The sequence below is a fragment of the Filicampus tigris genome, chromosome 1 (assembly GCF_054856515.1).
Source record: "Filicampus tigris isolate MCC_2025a chromosome 1, RoL_Ftig_1.0, whole genome shotgun sequence".
NCBI lineage: Eukaryota > Metazoa > Chordata > Actinopteri > Syngnathiformes > Syngnathidae > Filicampus > Filicampus tigris.
The window spans coordinates 18017008-18041411 of record NC_141217.1 but is presented as its reverse complement, the minus strand read 5'-3'; the positions used below and the strand labels follow the sequence as shown (position 1 = coordinate 18041411).

Sequence of the window (24404 nt, the reverse complement as noted above, 5' to 3'; positions counted from 1 at the left end):
GTTTACTTCCAATTTCAACAGAATGACAAGCGTGTAATACTAATGCCAATCATCCTGATTGCTAACTGAGCACCGCAGTCTCGGATGGCGGATCCTTCCTCACCATTCTCCAGTTATGCGTGTCTTGAGTTCTGGGAGCAGAAACTTGTCGTGGAAGCAGTAGATGGACGAGATGTTGGAGAAGATCCCTGTAATGACATCCTGAGGGATTCCGGCCTCTGTGAGCTTAGTGCAAAATACCTGCAGAGAAACATGCGCAAGTGTTAAAAATACATGACGTTGATTTTGGTTAATAAAGTGAAAAATGGGGGTGGGGTCATACACCACAACGAATTGTTGCTTAATTCCATTCATTTAAAAAATGTAGAGTGACATTTCACACCATTACACTGCACGTCTTCTGAGGGAAGGAAAGAAGGAAGGAAGGAAGGCTAAAGGTTGTTGATTGCTAAGCTGTCAATATGCATAAATCTGATACATGATTAGACAATTTCATTTTACTGTAAGCAGTGCAACATGACACAACTCAGAGTAGTGACTAATAGTCTAGTTTCAAAACTTTTTTTGATAAACAGAGAAGATTTTTACAGTGCAAAAATATTGAAAGTGAGTGACAAGGCAGAAGTAAATGTCTGTTACTATAACAGGTATCAACAGAAACATTTGTGCAGAAAAGTTTATATGGCTTATTTTGGGCAGCAACATGAAAATGCTCAAGCATTAAAAAAAAAAACAACATGATATAACCGAATATATTCAGCAAGGATATATCATGTCAGTGTTTGGAAATTTTGTTTGCAAAAGCCAGACTTTACTTGCGATAAGGCTCAGTTTGAGATTTTGTCTTCAGTAATTAATGACATGCGGAACCTTTTGTTACTGTAGCCAGAGGCAAAGTCATGGATGGGCACACACATTTCCATGGAAACCAATCAATGTCACATGAACGTGGCGTGATAATAACAAGAGATGAACTATTTCATGTGGAGCGAGAGCGCCGGCATCATTATAGAAGGCAAAAATGTTTTGCGGGAAAACAGACCCGCTAGACGACTTTGAAATTCCACGACGCGGTCCAACTGTTCGAGGGGATAAATGCAGTGACAAGTGAATTCACTCGGCGCCATCTTCGACTGTTTTGATGTGCTTTCTAATCATAAACCCCGCTAATTTATAGGAGACACACACTTTTAATCCATGGTTAATCCAGGGATTTACACACATTTGTACATGTGCCACTCTGCAGACACCAGAGGTGTCAGTCTGCTTGGATTTGAGGTAACCATGTCGTGATCAATGCCTCCCATGACTGTTTTTAATTCAGTCCACGGAGGATCGCTGTTGTCCTCTGGATCGCGGAACACTTATTTAATCCGGCTCAGCCCTGATCTCAATCACTAAGTCCGCTGGCACACTCAGGATATTGAAATTTGGACCGGAGGCACACAAACAGACGACAATACGTAGGAAAGCGGCAGTTGGGAAAACGTGACTTCCATAGGTTACCTGGTCGAGGAGGTTGAGCCTCTTGACGTAGGCCTCTTCAGTGTGGAGAAGTTCTTTGGCGATGTTCAGCAACCTGTGTGCCTCTGAGCACTGATGGGCACACATCACACATGCACCCAGATTACAACACAGGCATCCAAATGGATGAAAGGAAGACGTCGCCGCAAAACATCAAATACACGCTAAAGCAATCGCCCCACTTGTCGCGTCATTTGGAAATGTGTCGAAAAGTTGAACCAAAATATCCTTGACCTTATGAGCAGCTTCATTCGTGCAGCTGCCTGAGTGACATTTTTCCCTTTGCCCCGAAGCTCAAACTGAATACAAACAAATGTCTAATCTTCAAACCTTGAGAGTCGCCCAGCTCACAGCTGGATCAACACGTTTTTTCGTTTTTCAACATTTATATGACTATATGAAAAAAAATCCCACTGTGGTACACAGGCCAAGTCTCTTTTGGTTTCTTTTGCCTTGATCATTTTGCTAAGTGCATCAGTCACCAAAGCCACATCCTGTAAAATGTTGCACCTAAATGCAAAGTTGCCATGATATCGTGTCACAGCCTTCATTGGAGATGTAATGTTGAGTGCTGAGAGCAGTTTATTTAAAGCTCAGCCTCTGACCTACACTCCGCTCCAAAAGTATTACAAGTGAAGACAATTCTTCGAATTCTGTTGTTGACGGAAAACTTTTGGAACTGACAGTTCATCTTAGCAGATGGCACATTTTGTCTGAGCAAAAACTGTGGAAATCTGTGACTGACACGTGTGTTGGTTGCCCAGTTGTTTTTGTCTTAAGGCATTGGATATTCAAACAATGAATACCACTCAATGCCTACTCTCAGTTTCAGATTTGTTTTTTTTTTGCCTGTATAAAGACCACACTGCAAAAACGCGCCTCCTTAAAAATAGATATACACTTGTTTTTAGTGTAAATTTACTAGAAACAAGTAAACTGCCAGTGCAGCAAGAGAATTTTCCTAACCTGGTTTTCTTGAAATAAGAAAAATATCTAGAATTTAAGCTTAAAATAAGATTGACAGACTTATTCTAAGCAAAAAGTCGAGGAAATTTAATCTTGAAAAAAAGCTTATAACACTCATTCTAAACAACAAAACAAGCCATTTAAATCTTAAGATTTAAACACTCATTTTAATTTAGGGTTAGAATAAACTCAAAACGCCTATTCTAGGCAGATATTCTTAAAACTACGACTTTTTATTCTTCCAAATTTGCTTTTTGAAATTAGCTAATAAAATGCTAAATTAGTTTTTTTTTGGGATTCAGTAAAAAGAAATACTGAATCAGAGCATGAACTGTCAAGCTTAAATTGTACTTAAATTACAACATAAATGGAACGCAATCACCGCAGGAAATACAATAACGTCATAGTCCTAAGATGCTTTTTTTCAAGCTATTTCAACACAAGAGTAGGGTTGCAACTAACGATTACTTTAATGATCAGTCGATTATTTTGTCGAGTAATGGTCGAATTGGATTAAAACAAACCACTTGTAATTTACATTTGTTTATTCTATAAATGTATGCATACATTTACACACTAGTTGGAGGTGTAACCAACAAACCAAAGAGATGTATAATGGGTAAAAAGCATTGCTCTTCCAAAACGTGATTTTGAGCCTTGCTGCTATTTTAAAAAAAGCTCCACCCAAAGTGAAAGGTGGATGCTGCATCATGCAGCAAGAAAATGATGGCAAACACATTACCAGAGTTCATCTGGGGAAGGTCTTTTAGACTGGTCAAATAACCAAGCTGTGAACTTTCTGAGGAGGAAAACTGAAGGGAGTAACATCCTACGACAATGTAATGCAGCCTGGAAAAGTCTCACAAAAGAAAAATGCCAAAGTTTGGTCATGTCAATGGCTTGATTGGGTGGAAAATGTTTGTGTAACAAGTTTTTGTTTTTTTAAAAAAAAAAGGTTGTGTTTCCTAGTATTCACGATGAAATTTGTGTTGGTGCTTTGAGGATTTTTCTTTGTTGAAATGTGTTTGTCTTGTACAAAAGGCTTGGTAAGATGCGGCTTCGCCCTGCGGCTTTTCCGTTGGTTTTGTTTTCCTGTAAACTTCACTATTGACTGTTTTTCTTCAACTGAATCTGATCGACGAAATCAAATCTAATAAATCAAACAAGCCAAATAAAAGAATTGGCCTCTGTTGCTTTTAAGTGCCAAAATATTGGCAACCAGGATGAGGATGTGCATGGGCGGTGCTCTTCACGGTCAATAGTGGAGCTGAAGGACAAGCGAAAAGTGAAACTAGCTTAAACGTGGGGAGTCTTTCATCAAGCAGCCGACGCAAGCTCCTGTTACCGCTTTCGGGCAGGTATTCATCTCTTTATGTAACTGCAGAGCCGCTTTTAGAGTCAAGTCGATCACTTGTGGCCGCCACTGTGACGCTGTCGCAGCGTATAGCGTTTCATCAAGAGTATTCTTTGAAGAGGTTCAACCAGGCTGAGATGATAATAATAGAGACTAGCTGCTTTCTCCCACTCCGGAAGGATGATTGAAATGTGCCATGAAAATCCTTAGAAACGGACTTTTGTATAAGGCCTCTTGACCTTCATCATACACAAGGCCTTTTTATAATGTTGCCTCATTCCCATAATGATGACGCTGTATTTTATATACAGCTTACTTGCAAACGGATGCCATAGCATCAGGAGTAACGATCTTTGCTGAATGTGACTTTTCACTCAGGGTGACCTGGGGGACTGAACATGAAACCTTCCAAACGCAACACTGTTTTTCTCATAGGCACAAACATCCCTGAAAGGTTAAAGCAGTATGACTTAACCCCCCATAACGGCATTCATTGAACTCCCTGGAAAAGTACACTTGTAATTTCTGCTTCATAGTGAGGCGTGTGATGTTCATTTCCACTTAAATTACCAATCATGTTTCCGTGGCTACAATTATAGCAGCATAATCCGATGTGACCGGACATTCTTCCCCTCCTGAAAATTACATCAAACATCCAAGAGAGATTTATAGCCAGTGATGCTAATAATACGTAACTCGATAATGGCGAGTAGGTTACCATTTTGAGCAACTAGCGATCTAACGTGTTACTATTTCTAATGTAGCGGTCTGATTAAAGTTGACCTATTGCATTATTTCGTGACAAAACAGTTGACAAACTGTATATTGTTGTCCTCCAGGAAAGATAACAGCTGACAATTGCAGTCTACTCTGAACATGAACCATGAATAAAATAAAGGAGGTATAACACACCCCTTTACTACCCACCGGGCACACAACAAACACCTTTACATTATGGAACATGAAAGCAATAAAGAGAATCGATTTACAGGGAACTGATTTACATCTTCAAAGATGAAGATGGGATGAGGTCATTTATGTCCTATTACCTGGGGGAGTGACGTCACATATGCGGCAAGCAGTGTTGTGCCTGATTCATATTTTGGGTAAAAATTGAACTGAACATAGCAAATTTCCGACTGATGAACGTGTTTGTCTTAATGACGTTAATTTTTGTTCAAGAGTGCCAGTTTTTGTGAGACTTCCAGGAGAAAACCTCGCATGCGTCATTAAAACGTAAAGCATGACGGCAGCATGGAGGAGAAAAAAAAAGAGCCCGTTGTGGTAACCTCGCTGGGGAAATCTGTATTGGTTTGCAACGGCTATTAAGGTAAGTTACTATTTGGTAGACATGATGCACTAAAGCGTTTTCCCTCTGGATTTCGCAATGGGGGTTGGGGAGGGGGCCGGGGGGGTTCAGGTGGCTCGTTGCTTTACAGTTGCCTGAAGATGAAAGGGGGATTTAGTTATTAGTATGTGAGACAGCTCATTTCATTAATCCCTCACTTAAAAAAAGGATATTCAAACAACAGGTTTTCCCTCATGAGATTGTAGTTGTAGGATGGTTCATTGTTAAAATGGTGAGTTCCAAATGTTGAATTATGAACTATAAACTGAACCTAATTGATGAAATAGCTTGTAATATAATTTAATTAATTTTAAAATCAAATAATCACTATTTTACTTTTTCAAGGTAACTGTGGCAACACTGTTTATTAGGGATGCTCCGATCGACTTTTGTGAAAAACGACGTGATCAGAATACTCTATCAAAGCCTTTTATTGCCGATCTCCCGCAGCTCATGCTTGGCTGCTGCGAGATGAAATGGCAAAAAAGTTGATTTGTTTAATACGCGACGACGTCCCACCACTCCAAAAGCATCACTGGCGCCGTCCTGCACGCAACCGCGCCCGCCCGCGCGACCTACATTGACCCCAATTGAAACGCGCCGCCAGAAAGGCTCCCTAACGCAGCCGCGCGGGACGGACGCAACACAAGGCTGCGAAGCATGAGCTGCGGGTGATCGGATGTTTTGATCGGCAATAAAAGGCTTTGGTCGAATATTCCGACCACCGCAGTTGGTGTGAACGTAGCATTGTCTGCTGTGTGTGTGTGTGTGTGTGTGTGTGTGTGGAGTTTGCGTCTTGTAATACTGTATATGCCATGAATAGGTACATCGCACAGGGAGCATGGCCAAAGGTTTCAACACAACCAACTTAATCCAACATTTGAAGAACAAGCAATTGGGAGACTATGGTGAGTTTACGAGGCTCACTGCATTGAATAAAGTCAAGGCGGACACAGCGCAGTATAAGTGGCATAATTGCCACAAGGAGACACATTGTAGGTCACTTGTGGGCAACAGACCCACTATATCATTTGTTTTTTTTCCAGATAATATTGCATAATAGCAGTCGCCATAAATAAATGGAAAAAAATACAGATATTCCATGTGATCGGAATCGGTATCGGCCGATCTCACTCATGAATGATCGGTATCGGTGTCAGAAAACCTGATCGGAACATCCCTACTGTTTATGGGTGCACGCTTAGAATGAAGTCGCCAGGAGGATGGAACGCCAATTAGAACCTTGCGGGGAGGTACACGTATTCACACTTTCTATTACGGTTATCCGAGCCAATGAGACGGAAGCGTGCACTGTCGATACTCACTTTTTGTGCCTCTGTTTGTGCATCTGTCAGATACCCGGCTTGTGTGTCTGTGAGAGAGTTGACCTCTCCACCACTCCCCTCATCCAAGTCACTGTCCTCATCCTGAGTTGAATCTCGTTTGTTGCTTAGGGTAACACAACAAGACACGCTCTCCGTTTCCGTGACACTGTCGTAATGATCCTCCTCGTCAATGGCGTCCTCGTTAGGGAACGCCTCCCCTTCGGCGGCGCACGACGGACTGTCGATGCCGCTGTCCCGGTTAGGAATCTTAATCTGCTCCGAGGAGTCTGGATTGTCTAGAAACTCGTGGGAGGAGCCGTCATCCCGCTCGCCGTCGTCAAGGCAACCATCGCCGTGGGTTATGTCCACCTCCACGTCCAACGGGGTGTCGTCGGAGCCGTCCATGTGCATGGACGCCAGACAGGACAGTTCGGACGCATCGTCGGTTCCTTCAGAGGGGCAGGGTGCCAGTTTGCTCAGAGGGGAGGACTCTCCCGCAATCTTTGCTGCGGTGTCCTGGTCACAGGAGGAAGTGATGTCACACGCAGTGTCCATTCTAAGACACAGGTGCAGCTGGGAGCGGGGGAGCGCCCCCAAGATCGGGACCCTGGGAAGAAATAAAGGCAATGATTGCATACTGGGCAGTGAGAGAACGGATGTAAAGCACATCAATGATGAAACAAATGTAGGTGTGCTTATCTGAAGCTCATGACTAATGAAAGGCTTCCCGGCGATGTTGTTACCTTGAATTTTCAAACCTTTCGATGAGCAAGCCAACTTTCTGTATTTCCCTCTGTGGCTGCGCTCCCGCTCCAGGGGGCACGACACCGGGTTTAGGTTTCGGCGGCGGCGCTGGGAGAGGCCTGCAGGGCGCCGGCGGGATCCTCTTGGGTTTCTTGTCTTGCCCGAGAGCGAGCAGGTGCGCCGGTTTAGGGGGCACTAGGGGAGCACATGTCCAGAAAAGGCAAGAAAAGCAGAGCGAGAGACAAACATGAGTCATCAATCGTGTATCGTGTCAAAATCCAAGGGAGGAAACCTCCATGGCTGTTTCTGAGAATTAAGTCTGTCCGGTCCAATTTAAGAAAAAAAAAAAACAACACCATCTCCAGAGAGTAATCAAAAATAGCGGTGCTACTTCTTCAGCTTTCTGGCGACTTCCTCATTTCAAACAGGATACTGAGATGTGCGTGCACGTGAGCCACCACAGTTCCTGTATATTTAGAAAAAGATGCACAGGCACAGTGTGGATTATCTTAAGTATGCACACTGCTCGTGCTTCCCTGCTCACTGTCATCCAAGACAAGTGTTGATATTTTCATAAACGGCTGACATGTTCATGTTGATAGTGAGCTTCCTCTGTGTATGTTTGTCTCATTTATCTCTTTGCATTTCTCCACAAAGATAAATGGCACTGTCTGTCAAAACAACACAACTGCAGCAGGATGACCTAAAAATATATTCTATTCCAAATATAGTACAGTATCAAATTCTATTCTGTTCATTCGAAATGAAACACTTTAAATGCATCATTCGAAGCAATCATTTTATCAAATATTATAAGCAGATCAACTAACACATCAAAAAAGGGAAAACAGGGAATATAAACTAACTGTTATTATAATACAGCAGCAAACCGTGGATGAATATAGGCCACTTGAATTTTGAGGCAAGTGTAGCGCTCGACTGTGTTTTTTCCCCAAATTCCCCAAACACAACACATGTTAGCATTCATCAGCGATGTCGCAACACAATCTCACGGTAGCCCCTGGCCTGCTTGAAAGCAGCAGCTTGCGTGGAGGTGACCTAGTGAGCAGAGTGAGTGACGGTATGAGGCCAGTGAGCAGACACCTACGCATTTTTCTTTCTTTTTTTCTTTTTTTTTTTTCAAAAGAGCTCATCAAAGTAGAATAAACGACATGGAAACGGTGGCTGCACTTGTGACAGTAGTTTACCTTGAGGTTTCTGTGCAGCTGGCGGTCTCGGGGCGCTGGTCGGCTGCGGCCGCGGCTTGATGGCGGGCTTCTCGTGACATGATCCTTTTTTTAGCAGCCGGGGAGAACGCAGGTAATCCGCTGAGCCATACTGGTACTGGGTGGAGGCGGCAGGGAGGTCTGAGGAGAACAAAGGTGAAGAAAGACGGCCATGATGAGATTGTTCTTAACAGGCATCCACGAATTAACACTGGAGCAAGGCTTGGTGGGGGCAAAACCGAAGGCGTGTGACCTTGAGCTCACTGTTGTGTTCTCGGGATTATGTTGAGTGGGGAGGCAGAGTCACCACATCGATCGGCCCTACCGGCCTGAGGCAGCGGACTGAGCCGCAGATTGCTATCTGATTGACTATATTTAATCTTCTCGGGAATGCACAAACTGAGTGTGCGGGAGAATGTTTGGCTGTATACATTTTTAACGTGAAGACTCAACTCCAAAGAGGTTTATGGCCTGTTTTTGACTGGCTAGTGTCATTACACCCATAAACTGAATGCCTGAGAATCTGAAACAGGCATTTTTCAAAAGATGAAGCACCCGAAGGTTATTTTCCGAGTTCCACCTGTGAGTAACACAGCAGTGACATTGCAATTACAGGAAGTGAAAAGTGGTCAGAAACACCAACTGCTACAGATGTTTTTTACATGATGTAATGTTTGTGCGTGTTTTCCAAAATGAAGCTAATGGGGGTGGAAAATAACTAGGTCAAATTAGACTGTAGTTGGGATCGACACATTCAGAAAATTAGCCAGAAGGCTCTACATTGAACAGATGGAATATGTTTGGAGATGAGTGAAGACTCTTAATTGCCATTGGTGTTAAAGGTTGTTTATCTTTAAGTGCTCTGTACTTGATCGCCAACTGACTTGCCAAAGGCAACTATGATGAGCACTAACTCAGAAGTGATCTCGATGCTTTGTAGTGTATTAAACTGAATAGAGGTTAAAAGGATATCATTGCAGTCTGTTTTTATTTGTGTTTTATTACACTACGTTCCGATTCCATTGGAACTGGGGTTCGTACGTGGGGTTATGTTGCGGGCTGCAGATCTACAAAAAGTAGCGCCGACTACAGGGTAAAGGAGAATATCGTCAATACCAGCTTCCCCAACTAGAAACAAATGCAAAATGGCACAGAGCCTTCACAGAAACATCTAATTTCATGTCTTTTCCAAGACGCTCCGGGCTGCAGAAGGAGAGAATTCTCTCAGTAATGAGTCCCGTTACGCCTTCGGCCCCATGTGGCACGCTGCAGGCTTCCCACCATTTTTGCTCCGTGGCATAAGGAGAAGCATGTCAAGATAGAAAAATGTTATCGCTAAGCCCTCACGCAAGGGAAGGGGAAGTCAACCCAAAACATGACTTTTTTCAAGAATATGTTCTATGCAAGCACACTAGTTGAGACAAGGCATTCTGATAAATATTGCGTTTGTGGAATAAGAGTTCATCCACCCGCTTTTAGCCATGTCTGGGGGCGGACATTTTGTCATTTCTGTCGGCTGAAAATGACATCACAGACCATCAGGGCTCAGATAACGACCAATAACGACTCAGCTTCAGAAAACAGGTGAGCTATGATTGGTCGTTACCTGAGCATCTTTGATGTTCAGTCGACAGAAGTGACAAAATGGCCGCCCCCCTGAGATGGCTAAAAACGGGTGGATTTTGCTGCTTAACTCACATTCCACAAACGCAATATTCATCAGAATGCCGTGTTTCAACTAGTGGGCCTGCTGAGAACATATTCTTAAAAAAAAATGTGTTCGGTTTACTTTCCGCTTTAATAACCGCCAGAAACGCATATTATTCTCTATAAGCACATATTATCAGCACACTGCTAATCAGATGCCACCAGTTGATTTGAGTCAGAGAAGACCTTTAAGCATGTCAACGTGCATGATTCTCCTCTAAACAACTGTCTAGCCTAGAACTCTGTGACCAGAGACATTCAGGGGTCGCGGCTGGGAAAAACAAACAAGCATGGAAGATGGTGGCATGGGGGCTTGTACCTATGGCAACTCTGCGTAGCCAAGGCAACAGGCGGGGGAAAAATCTGGCCCACATATCAAAAAACTAAACAGAAACTTGCGCCCAGAGAATAGTGAAATAGCAGATTGTTTTGCCAAATTAAGTGGATTTGGTGCCACAGTGCTCGAGTGGTTAGCACATTCGCCCCACACTTTCCACGGTCGGCGTTTCAATCCCAGGCTCCGGCCTTCCAGCGTGGAGTTTGCATGTTCTCCCTGTGCAGTGTGTATTTGCCAAGGTACTCCAGCGTCCTCCCACATTCCAAAAACATGCATGTTAATTAAGCTCATTGAAGACTATTTAATCATACTTGTCCTTGTCAATCAACTGTATAATACATTTTAAAATCCTGCTACTGCTCTATAAATCACTGAATCGTTTGGGTCCTCAATACATTAAAGAAATGCTGAGCCCCAGCAGGGCTCTTGAGGTCTGCAGACCTGGGTCAATTAGTGGAGCCCAGAGTTCAAAGCAAACATGGTGAAGCTGCATTTAGCTGTTATGCTGCACACAAATGGAATAAGATGCCAATCTTGGAAACTTCTTTAAATGTATTTTTCTTGAACATTTCCTTTACTTTTGAAATGTTAATGTTTTCTGTTAATGTGTTTACACGTTGTCAATGTGTATTCTTGTAGTATTTATTGTAAGCTACTTTTGTTTTTCTCTGCTTTGCTTCCAAATGTCAGTAACTGTTTTCTTTGTAAATGCTTGTAGGTGTTGTTTCCTTGCTTATGTGAAGCACATTAAGCTGCCTTGTGTGTGAAATCTGCTATACAAACAAAGCTGCCTTGCCTTCGGTGTCAATAGTCGTCTATATGCGCCTCGCGATTGGTTGGCAAGTTGAAACCAGTCCCAGACTGCAACTCGCTCCAAGGCAGCTGAGATAGGTGCCTAGCTCATGTGGATAAGTGGCTCAGAAAATTGATTGATAGAGGTTGAGTTGAAATAAATACAAAGAAATTATTGTTTCACAAGGTAGGCCACGAACAATCTTAACACAATGATTCATTAGATTTGCTCAGATTCGAGACAAATACAGAATTAGTCATAGAAAATGTCTCACAAAAATCAATCAAACAACTGCATGTGGATCAAGTCAAAATTCAACCACACATAAAAAACATACCATCGTGACAAACCAGTTTGATAAAAATAAGCTCACAGCCAGATGTCCTTCACAGCTCATTCCTGCATTAATAAACATGCACCTGTCCTTTCGCAGCCGCGCGTATGCGTGACTGTGCCTTCTCCTGCCAAACCTGATACAAGTTCCCCCTCCCAGGGAAGAAATGACGTGTGAGAGTGGCCAGACAACACAAAGACACCTTTACAAATGGCCCATGCCACAGTCAAGTTACAGTCGACATCTAGACTATCTATGCTCACGTTGAAAACGGCAGCTGTGACTGACACTGTATGTGTGTCATTTTAAGAGGGATTTTCAAACAAGACACGATAGAAGAAACAGCAAGGGCTCATTAATTTACTCAGCTCAGCCCGTTATTGAGAGAGGGATGAATGGGACAATTAGGCAGGAATTACACATCTGAGAGCCATTATCGGCACTAAGCTCTACTGGCTGCCCATCACCATGACAACCATCCGTTGCTCCAAATGTCTAAACCACATATCCTCACCGCATATTAATTTTGTAAAGCCGTCATGTCACTAGTTTTGTCTCATGGTTGTGATGTAATAAATGTCTCAAAACCTGAATTGAATTGACATTTTGTCTTGCTTCATAAATTGGTTTGAAACTACTACTATTGCACATGCTACACAATTTCTTGCAAGGATTTTGAGGCCACACCCCCTGCATGTACCGTATTTCCCGGACTATAATTCGTGTTTTTTTCATAGTTTGGCCGGGGGGGGCGACTTATACTCTGGAGCGATTTATGTGTGAAATTATTAACACATCGTATCCCTTTCCTTTTCAAGGTCAGCAAATAATACACCAAACAACCACAGGCGGGCGTTCTAAGGTGGCATATAAACCTTTACAACGGGCAGAATAACCTTTAGTGTATATCACTTCACATGTTATTGTAACCCACATAAAGAAACATAAAAATAAATCCTAAAAGCTATTAAAATGCATGAATAATTTAAACTGTTAAAATCTAATATTGTGTTAAATAAGTAATTAAAATAGTATGACAAAAAGACAATTTGACTGTCTATCAATCCATCTATACAAAATAGTGTACTGTTCCTTTAAAAGGCGCCGTGCCTGGCAGTGCATGGTCTTGCATCATCAGCCAGCCACACACACACGCACGCACGAGAGCGGAGCAGAGAACAGATAATTACGACCGAATACAAAAATACTTTTGGAGACTTGGAAACATTCTACATGGTCGGCAACAAATAAAAGACTTATTTAATCAATCTATGACCGTTTTGGTGAGTTTAAAGTTATCTTACCATAACTTTCTTGTAATGCTACATGTGTGGATGTTAGCTAAATGTTACCATCGTAGCTCGGTGGAAATGATGTGCACTAAGGGAGACTTATACTTCAGTGCGACTTATATATGTTTTTTTCTTCTGTATTATGCATTTTATGGCTGGTGCGACTTGTACTCCAGAGCGACGTATAGTCCGGAATACTATGCATTCTTCCATCATCCATCCATCCATTATCTACACCGCTTATCCTCACAAGGGTCGCGGGGAGTGCTGAGCCTATCCCAGCTGTCTTCGGGCAGTAGGCGGGGGACACCCCGAATTAGTTTCCAGCCAATCGCAGGGCACACAGAGACAAACATTCTTCCATCATATGCTCTGATAATTTCTACAATTAAATACTAGTTTATTTTATTGTTCAGTGAGCTAAACTGATTAGACAACAGCACGGCCACAAACAAATTAAATTAGTTTGCATGAATGAAAAAAAAACAGACGTTTTTTTTCTTTTTTTCAATTATTCATAGTTGTAAGTGTAAGTATACATACTATGTGAAATGCCAAAGTGATTCCTACAGATTTTTTATTTCTATTCTTCTAACAAATTCCAAAAATGAACCGGGCTGATTTTGCAACACTTTCTGAACCTTAAAAAAATGCAACTGTTTAAGAATGATTCTTAAAGTGTCAAAATACAGTCTTGATGTTGACCTTTATTTGCACCATACACTTTACATTTTACGTAATTTGTGAACTAAACATGCACAAACCATGCTGGTTGTCAGTCACTGTCAACCCTTAGGCAACCCCCTCAGTGTCATTTATCACCCATCATCCCTTCACTTCAGTCCTCCCGCCCCGGTCCTGTATAGTAGAGCTGCTCCATTATAACAAAAATATTAATCATGATTATTTTGGAAATATTTGAAATCATGATTACTCAAACGATCATTTATTTTTTGGTACAAAACAAGAAAATGTTTAAACGTAAAAAATGTATAGCCATGTAATTATTTATGCTCTTTTTGGACTAATCCAAATGTTCTAAAATGTGTTATTATACAATATTAAAAAGGTTTGGTAATAATTGAAATCACGATTATTCATACGATCATCTATTATTTGGTACAAAACAAGAAAATGTTTAAACGTAAATAAATATAAAGACAAATACATGTAAGTAAGTTCCTTTTGGACCAAACAAAATTGATAAAATAAGCTATTATAAAATTTTTAAAAAGGTGCAAATTCAAGCACGATTTCCTTGTGTAAAAAAACGGTGTTGGATATAAATGAATTTTAATAAACATTTTTTACAATTTTGCTAATTTTGTAATCGTGGAGTGTAATAATCGTTATTGTAATTCATTTGCGATTAATGAAGTGTAATAATCGTAGTTGTAATTGATTTTCGATTAATTGCACAGCCCTACTGTATAGTAGACATATCAGGGACTTTCAACAGCATTTCTGCAGACACAAGTCAATCAGCTCGACCCAACTCCTGCAGAGCAACCAAACCCAACGGCCATTGCTTCAACAGGCACTGACTACTAAACAAGACAAGACTTTGTGTGACATCTCATTATTCCCATATGACGATCACATTTCCCAGTGCTGCTGGATGCATTACAACTTCCGTGCTGGTTCATTCTGCATGGAACATATTGCCTTTCTGTGGCTGACTCATATTGATCTTCTATCTACAGTCATTTACCCTGAAAGACTCTTTATAATGGCGGCACGGTGATCGACTGGTCAGCACGTCCGCCTCACAGTTCAGAGGTCGTGGGTTCGATCCCGGCCTCCCTGTGTGGAGTTTGCATGTTCTCCCCGTGCTTGCGTGGGTTTTCTCCAGGTACTCCGGTTTCCTCCCACATTCCAAAAACATGCTTGGTAGGTTAATTGGACACTCTAAATTGCCCCTAGGTGTGATTGTGAGCGCAGATGTTTATTTGTCTCTGTGCCCTGCGATTGGCTGGCAACCAAATTCAGGGTGTCCCCCGCCTACTGCCCGAAGACAGCCGGGATAGGCTCCAGCGCTCTCCACGACCCTTGTGATGATAAGCGGTATAGATAATGGATGGATGGATGGACTCTTTGTAATAAGCGTGGGCTACAGAAGACGCAGATGCCAAGACGATGGTCAAGATAATGAAAGGAAAGACATACGATAAGAGATAACAGCCAACATGAACCAATTTTAGCAAAAAAATGGTGAATCAAAACAGGAAATAACGATTCCATTTGCATCTGACCAAAGTCATCTTGATAGGCATGTGGAGCCATCCGATGGCTGAGAATAGAGCAGAAACAACACAGAATGGTACAGTAGATGACCGGAGATGCTGCGAGAAAAATCACACCACAGTGTGAAGGAAGTCGTGCTAAAGTAGCAAATGAACTGGCAGAGGAAGTAATAGTTCTGTCTGCTTTCACTTCTAATAAAGTGGAGTACCTTCAAATGCAAAGCCTGTCTGTAGAATGGTGTCAATATAAATATTGAATTCGTATAAGAGTACTACAGTATGTTTAGTATGTACTAATATATCTTTTATTTTCACTTACCGCACCGCGACTTACGTTTAAACTAGATTCTGATGCAAACTGGCCCATGTAATATGAACATAAATACAGTAAAACAAAACGTAACAAAATACAGGTAAATACAAGACCATAACAAATGCAACTACCCGGTACTCAGCTTGTGCGTTAAGCTGTCTTCTTTCTAATGGCAAGCAGTGGGAAAACTCGCGCGGCCATTGCGCAAGTTGGAATTTGCAACCAGACGGTGATGGTTCAAGTCCCATTGTGGATGAAAAAATGTACAGTCAAATTGCAACAATATGAGAGATCCACATTAATAGCAAGCAATGCATCAAAGCTTGCAGTCAGCGGATTTAAACTACACTCATAGCAACTACCTCTACGTCCTCAAAGGATGCTCATTTTCTGACAGGCCCTAATTACTCTGAAGCTTATCCAAATGAATGTGTGATTTGTATCTGCTACTTAGTCACTGTATAATAATTTATACTCATTATTCGCGGCTTAAGTCTGGAGACAAAATCATATTCCTTTTCTTTTAAAAATAGCTAATTATCATAAATATACAAAGATTAAAGATGGATCCATCAATTGAATCAAGCAAATAAGAATATGCTATTCTTATATGTATGCAAATTAGCCTTTCTAAATGGGACAACACCAACAAATGCAGCCATATCAAAAGCAGATTTGGTTCTTACCCTGGCAACCCGGATGATCTATATTTTTAATATAGTAGGTAGGTCATGGTGAAAGCGTGGAAGAAAAACTTGTTAGTGGAAGCATAAATCCCTCAGCATCTTGGCTGTTGCCCTTTACAAAGCAGAGCAGTGAGCGGTAACAGCCACTAAGAATCAGGTCAAGAAGTAGTCTTTATTTACCTCTTGTGTCCTTGGTGCCCGCACAGAAGAGAGACGCGATGGGTTGTGACACACTCACTGACCTGAGACCTTTTTCCAGCAGCATGACTCAAGGCGCCTACGACTCAGCAGCCACACGGAGCAGATGTCACGAGGACCAGTCAGACTTTACAGTCAATGGTCCACGCAAGATGACAAGATTTTGCACGTTTCGCCCCCCATTCAAAGCTTTCCTCCATGGCCAGAGCATCGAGAGACGGACGGGTTCATAGGAGAAGCAATGCTCACTTTTGTTCTGTCTGCAGTGAACTGCAGTCGCCCAAAGCACTACTGTAGAGACAGCCGCACATTAGCAATTAGGGCAGACACACACGAGAACAAGGGGCCTTACAGACCTGCCGATGGAGGAGACTGCTCAACCGTCCCAGAAACTACTGAAGCCTAATGTAAGCGACTGTCAATGGACGCTTTCACTGTGCTATGTTCAAGCCAAACTGCTCGTTTAGCACAGGCCTGAAGCTGTGCAGTTGGAGCCGGTGCTCCCAGTCAGACCGTTTTATTCAACAACGTACCTACATTCTACTAACTCCCGGCTGGAAAAAATAAAAATAAAAAATACTCTCGCAATTTCCATCGCCGTTAGGGGTGAGGTCTCAACAAACACACGTCTGCTCCCTGCATGAGTCATCAGCATCCAAACCCTAAAATAGCATTTTCAAAACAAATTACAGTCATCCACTGTCCTAAAGAGGCTGTATTATAATGCGGATGATTAAAGGGATAGTCAACTCAAACATGTTTTTTTTTTTTCAAGAGTATGTTCTATGCAGGCCCACTAGTTGAAACAAGGCACTCTGATAAATATTGCATTTGTGGAATAAGAGTTAATCCACCCGTTTTTAGCCAGCTCTGGGGGTGGCCATTTTGTCACTTCTGTCGACTGAAAATGACATCACAACTGCTCAGGGCTCAGGTAACTACCAATCACGGCTCAGCTTCAGAAAACAGGTCAGCCGTGATTGCCGGTTGCCTCAGCATTTGTGATGTCATTTTCAGTCGACAGAAGTGACAAAATGGCCGTCCTGTGAGGTGGCTAAAATTGGGTGGATTTTGCTGCTTAACACATATTCCACTAACGCAGTATTAATCAGAATGCCGTGTTTCAACTAGTGGGCCTGCTGGGAACATATTCTTGAAAAGAAATATTTCTGTGTTCATTTCCCCTTTAAATCTAATCTCCTGAAAGTCACTGAGGCAGAAATATATAATATTATGAGTATTTTACCATATTATGAGTATTTTGATTAAAAGACCTTAACTATCACTGCATTGAGGGAACACCACTCAACGGCTAATAAACGTGTAAAAGGCTCAATCAATAAATAGACTATTTGCATGTTAGAGGACATTGAAGGCAGCATCCTACACATACATGCACATTAAACACACATGACAAGCATTCACACTTAAAATATCTGAATGAACACATTGTTCGATCATAAAGCCTTGCGGCCAAAACTCAGCTGCTATATTTCTACACGACTCTTAATGTGATCTGCGAGCGACTACCGTAAGCAATGCCAACCAAAACACAGCCGACACAGTGAGAGCACTTCCCAGACAATCAAAACACATCACTCATTGCCACTGAATCACACCTTTGCTAAAGCTGGTCAACCTGACACTATACCAGCAGGAAGTGGATGGAGTGTGTGGAGCAATTCCTGCTGCTATGGCACATTGTTGATGAATATTTTCAAGCTGACACTGTCCAGTGCAGTGAAAAAGCCTTGCGGTAGTAAGCCTTGTTCATTCTGGGCTGAGGGTGTCTTTGAAGACGGCATATTAAAATAGTTTGTTTCACTAAAGTGTTGTTTTCATTACTCAATCCGGGAAAGATTTCAAATTTGGAACGTTGGAATGTATGGAAGTGTCCAATGCCACTTGCTGTAGTCAGCCAAGAAAAGAGCATAACTATTGTTCGCAGTAGAAAAAAAAAAGAAATATGATCAAGTTATGATAAACCCGACAGACAGTCTTCAATGAATCTAACATGTTTTTGGACCGTGGAAGGAAACTGGAATACCCTTAAAACACCTGTGCTAACCACTGGTCTGCCCAGTATAAAGCAATCATTTAAAAATATCTAGCAAGACCACTGCACTCGTGCTGTGTGCTGACGCTGTACTGAGAGGAAATGCCCACTGCTCCACCTATCATCTGTTCCAGGCAGGATAGATGTCAGCATGTAGAAGGGAGCGCCTGTGAGCCCGCTGACAACCAAAGTGTCCCAGTGCACATGAGCCCAGCCCAGGGCGGGGCGGGTCAATGTGTAGAGTCCGTATGACCCAAAAAGGGTGTCGTTGTGACCGGGACTGGGCGGCTAAGGAAGAGGTGATAAGGGTGAGGAACTGGGAGGGTGGTGAGTATCAGCCCCATGTCACTGTTCATTTGCGCTGATCGGACAAAAGATGGCTGTGTACTCATTGGCTCACTTTTGACGTCACAATCGTTTTCAAAATGTCACTTGGCTGCTAAAAGGCTGCATCAGCAGTCTCAAATAATGATCAAAGCTGGTCCACTAAAATTTCTAAAATGAGTCATTCAAGCACAAAAAAAAAATTATAATTTCGCAAGAATAGTCTTGCATGGAGCCTTAAATTGCCAAGTCACACAAGATCCAGTTGCCCACGCCAATTAGTGCACAAGGAAAAGACTGTTATAGAATCCAGGTGTACACTAGACAGACTAATAAAGGCTTCAATTTCCTCCCTAATGGCTCCAGTATTTCCACTTTCAGCAGCAGCACCACACTGTAGCCCGCGGAGCCACGCTGGCGTACTCACACAGTGGAGGGTTGTCTGGAAGAGCTACTGTAACTACGCTGAGTTGAGTTTTGAGAGGGGGGATAACAAAGCTTTCGTATTGGTGTCCCCGTGTGACATGGCTACAAATGAATTGGTTCTGAATTCAAATTGTGTCTGACACAGGATAGAAAAGGAGCTAAAGATCTTCTCCTTACACTGGAAGTCAACCCAAACATATTTTTTTCAAGAATATGCTCTATACAAGCCCACTAGTTGAAACAAGGCATTTGTGGAATAAGAGTTAACCAACCCCGTTTTTAGCCATCTCTGGGGGCGGCCATTTTGTCACTTTTGTTGAGTGAAAATGACATCACGACAGCTCAGGGCTCAGCTAACAACCAATCACGGCTGATCTGTTTTCTGAAGCTGAGCCGTGTTTGGTCATTACCTGAGCCCTGAGTAGTTGTGATGTCATCTTCAGTTGACAGAAACGACAAAATGGCTGCCCCCTGAGATGGCCAAAAACGAGTGGATTTTGCTGCTTAACTCATATTCCACAAACGCAATATTAATCAGAATGCCGTGTTTCAACTAATGGGCCTGCGAGAAACGTATTATTGAGAGAAAATTGTTTGGGTTGATTTCCACTTTAAAGTACAGTCACAATGTTTACAGAACTTTGAAGTTGAAGGGATTAGGACAGTATTTGTGAAAGGACGTCTCACCCCGGCCTATACTACAACTTTACAAATACGTCTACTAGGCCTGCACGATGTGTCTTTTGAACAGGTGCGATAGTCACATCATAGGACATGCAATGTTTTAAGTTTTTTTTTTTTCTTAGAACACGCAAACTTCTGTTTTGCTTCATAAAAGAGGCAAGATACTCCGTGCTCTTACACAGACTGTCTCGCTCACCACCTCCTTCCTGCCAATCAGTCACCGGCCCCGGCCCCTCCCCCTCCACTCTCACAGCGACTGCTGTCTGCGGTGAAATCACTCATGTAGGAGACGACAGCGGCACAAGCGGCAATGGATTTAGTCCCCAAACGAAAGTCAACATCCAACATATGAAAGTATTTCGGCTATGAAAAGGAAGATTCAGAACAACAAAACATCCTTTGCCAACAGTGCCTCACCGTTGTTGCTGCAATCGCCGTCACAAAGCCCCTCTATGAGCAGTTCAAACTAAGAAGTGGGACCCGAGGTAAAACTTCATCTACTCAAAAAACAATTACAGACGCCTTAGCCAGCATAACTACTTATGATAATAAGTCCAAACCGCACCGACAAATCACGGATGCAATATGTTTTACAAACTGTTTTAGTTATTGTTATATTTTTGTGAACAACTCAGGGGACTAATGCACCTGCTCTTTAAGTTTTAATATTTTTGTTCTAATTTGTTTACAACTTTGCTGCAGTGTCATGTTTTTTTTTTATCTTAATGTTATATTTTTGTAAACAACTCAGGCACTCGTACACCTGCTTTTGATTTTTTTTATATTTTAAAGTTTAGTTTAAAAGTGTTCATAACTCTGCTGCTGCTTTCGAGGTTTTTTTATTTTCTTCTATTTTTTTAAATGACTCACAGGTCTACTGCGCCTGCTCTTTTTATTTTTTTGTTTAAAATATGTTTAATATTTTACTGCTGTTTACATTGAAGTGTGAAATACAATGTTAAATAATCTATTATGTTACAGAGACATGACCTCTGTGATCCCCTTTATATACAGCAATCATCATTCGCAGATGAACCCCCTTAGTCTGGATTAAACGATATTATATGAATACAATGATGTCGTGGTGAGTTAACCAAACTATTCCCAAACAAATCTATTCAAGTCATCTGGTGAAAATTATATTTTTAACATCGCAATATATATCGCAAACTCCCCAAAAATCGCAATGCCATTTTTTTCCAACATCGTGCAGCCCTAACGTCTACGTATGAGCGCTCAAATGATAGGACACAAGATGAGCATGATGCCGTTCCCCGCTCAAACCAAGCACTTTGAAGAGTCAAAATGTTCAGCTCTTCAATTAATTTATTTAAGCAGGTAAGGCGATCGGCAACAGATTTTCTTCCGCAATGCTAACCTGGCTACAGTCAAATGTCCTGCGTGTGTGATTTGTAAAAAGCCATACTTGAAGCTCACAGAAAAAGATAAGAAGAATAAAAACAGCAACTGGCTGAAGTACAAAGAAGAGATCACAAGGAACGGTTTTCTGTCTTGCAATTCACCATGTATGGAAGTTGTTCAGGCTGTTGCAAGCAGCTCCATGTGTGCACAGGTACCAAGATTCCATTTTACAAGGATGTAATAAAGTCCCCAACGATGGGAATGTAGCAAGAACGGACTCTCCGGTCAAACATCCCCAAAGCAAGATATATGCTTTGAAACAGTCTGGAAGGTTGCACATACTGTGTCAGCCATAAAAACACATATTACACATGTGCGCTCACACTTTGTCTTTGTCCTGCAGGAAAAACTCATTTAACTATCTGGTTACTATACCCTCCCCAATCTCTGTCCTTCTTTATGAGCAGGACACAACTACAAAGACTGAAATGGGAGCAGGAGGGTTTAAAAATGGGTCACAATTAGAGGCCTCTATTTGTGAGGAAGCACAGCTTATCAGCTGCTCAATATGATTTCGTTTGACAGGCGATTTGTCATGTTTGGGAACGTGTGTTTGCGTGCGATTCCTTGCAGCTACTTCTGTCGGATACCAAAGTCCCATTCAAAGACAACACACATGCTTCAATGGAGACAAGAGGGCTCTTAACCCTTTCTGACTGAGTGCCCACAACAGATGAGAAAGTGAAGGGCGCATGCACGCAGAGGGCACACAATGCTGGGAAACGCAGCACTTGTGTCGTCTTACTGATCGATCGACACGTTAGAAAAGCGTCATGGCGTCTGGCGAAGAGGAGCAAAGTATGCTGCTTTGTTGTTATCCAATCACCTGACTTCATTTTTAATGCCGATTCCTATCATTCTCAACACCTCAGGAAATGCCATCAACAACTCTAAAAGGAGGACCCAGGCGCTGTGGTTGAAGAGGAAGCCATGGGTAAAATTACCATGATGACCGTAAAAAATTACAGTAAATGCCTAGGTGACTTTTTTTGGGGGGGGGGGGCTGTTTCACATGCTACCTCTACAGTTGTGCACGTTGTGATAAATACAATGTAACAATAAACACGCATTATCAACTACTTGGCAGACTGAACACAATTCTGAACAATAACATTAGCGTGGAAGCTAGCCAGTGCTAATGCAACATGAGAGGCATAGACTACTTCAGTTGATCCGGGGTCACCATGGCAACAGAAGAATTTCAACGTTACAGACCAATGTACCATGCCAGTGGTATCGAAGCTGTACAACTACATCCCACGTCGGTGTTGTTTGCTTTAAAGCCTGCATGTTAGTGCATTCTTCGCTGTGAGCGCAGCTCGGTCCACATCACCACCAGCAACTCTGACCAAAATGGCTTCTTCCTCTTCATTCAGCCAAGGAATGAGAAGGGAAGAAAAAGCCACTGGAATGATGTTCATGAGCTCAAAATTACAGGGAGTGGACCAAATAATACAAATATAAGACCTTCGCAATAGTGTACGTCCATTTTTTTAAGGACGTAATGCTAACTGTTTCACCGAGTGCTCCCTTTTCCACAGACGAGCAGCACTCGCTGTTTCACACCATGTATTTAGGTAGTTGTGGCTTGTACACATGCCTTCCTTTTGGCTCTCTCTAAAAGTCAACCTGTCCAGGCCCCGAAAGGAGTGAGGTGATACATGACGCAATACTTTTTTTCCCACTTCTCAGCGCTTTGCAGACTTTGCTTTTCACACACGGCTACTGTGCGAGTCTTTGTCCGTCGCCTTGACAACACGTGTCATCCCCACAGGACAGCATGAGTATAAATACATGCGTATGGTGTTTATGGAGGGACTGACCTGATTGGCTAAAGATCATCATTTGTTTGTCTACAAGATATAGACTCACTTCGATGTTATACGTTGACCTTTTAGTGATTAACGAAAATGTACTCGTGCTTGTATTAGTAGTTTAGGTGCATAGACTTGGAAGATGCTGCAACTCAAGGCCTCCTAATTGGATGCACAATATTATTTGAGGACGTATGACAACTTACTCATACTCCTTTTCAAATGGCATAATACTATTTTAAAAGTTTTCTAAAGATGCAGGGCAGAAAAGGTTGGGAACCCCTTGTTCCACATACTTCTATGGATTTATTTATTTTTTAAAATCCTTTTTAATCCCTCTGCAAAGAGAGCAAGAAATCCAATACCAACAAGTACATGGATATTCTGAGGTCACACTTTAATTACACCTAAATAAATCCGTCTAATGGACTTGATTATATGGATACACAAGAGCACTGTTGCTGCACAGATGATCGCGCCAATCTGAGAGGATCAGCCAGTGAAGCCTGCGATCATGTAAGTGGCCGCAGCTGCTCAGCACCGGAGTCCTACTACAGAATATATGTCAAGCGGGCCCCGCGGACGCTTGGCTCAGCATCGGCCTATTGATTTGGGTCAAAAGGTCAGCGATTAGACCGAGCCGCATCGTCTCTAGGCAATGCCATAGTGTCTGCCACACACTCTGCCTCGAGTAGAGCCCGCACAGCTGCTGCCGGTCGTCATGGAAACATTCACACTCCCTACTCCTTTAACAGATTCCCGGTGAAATTATGATGCACTTTAAGGCTAGAAATAGATAACAGATCAAATGCCTACGGCACAGTTACAGGTAATGTGGCGCTACTTATGGTCATAATACAAGCACAGGTGTTCAACATTAGTTGTCTATAAACCGGTAATTATCTTCTTCCTGTTTTATCGTGACAAGGCACGAAGAGGCAAAGAAAGGAAACCTTGGCGCCAATCGCTTTTCACTACAATTCTCAGCACACTTCACTTGGCCAAGCAGCCAGAGGGCTCAACGCTCACTCCCAATCACCCAGTGTGGCACGAGACGAAAGCGGAAATCCAACAACTCTGCCACCTAGAAATTCCCTGGAAAAAAAAAAAAAAAAAACAGCGCAGAAGACAGAAAAAAAAGCCCCCAACGTGCATCCTTAATAAAACATGCAGACCGGCATGTATATTTCAGAGGGCAGTGGGAATTATTCGGCATTCAGCAGACTGTGTGGAGCCCACACACCCAAACCCAGACGCTCAGAGACGGCATATAACCCCCTGCCACATA

The 24404-nt window shown here is 42.3% G+C and overlaps 1 protein-coding gene across 3 annotated transcripts in view; it reads right to left on the bottom strand.

Annotated features, from left to right (window-relative positions):
* LOC147153071 (FYVE, RhoGEF and PH domain-containing protein 3-like) overlaps positions 1 to 24404 on the bottom strand; it is a 53459-nt gene that overhangs the window by 8609 nt on the left and 20446 nt on the right. For all 3 annotated transcript variants that reach the window (XM_086023579.1, XM_086023588.1, XM_086023597.1), the window contains 5 exons: positions 8470 to 8628; positions 7261 to 7456; positions 6518 to 7124; positions 1507 to 1596; positions 104 to 240 (listed from right to left, as the gene is read on the bottom strand). In XM_086023579.1, coding sequence (XP_085879705.1) covers positions 104 to 240; positions 1507 to 1596; positions 6518 to 7124; positions 7261 to 7456; positions 8470 to 8628 — 1189 coding nt within the window. The remainder of the gene's footprint in view (positions 1 to 103; positions 241 to 1506; positions 1597 to 6517; positions 7125 to 7260; positions 7457 to 8469; positions 8629 to 24404) is intronic.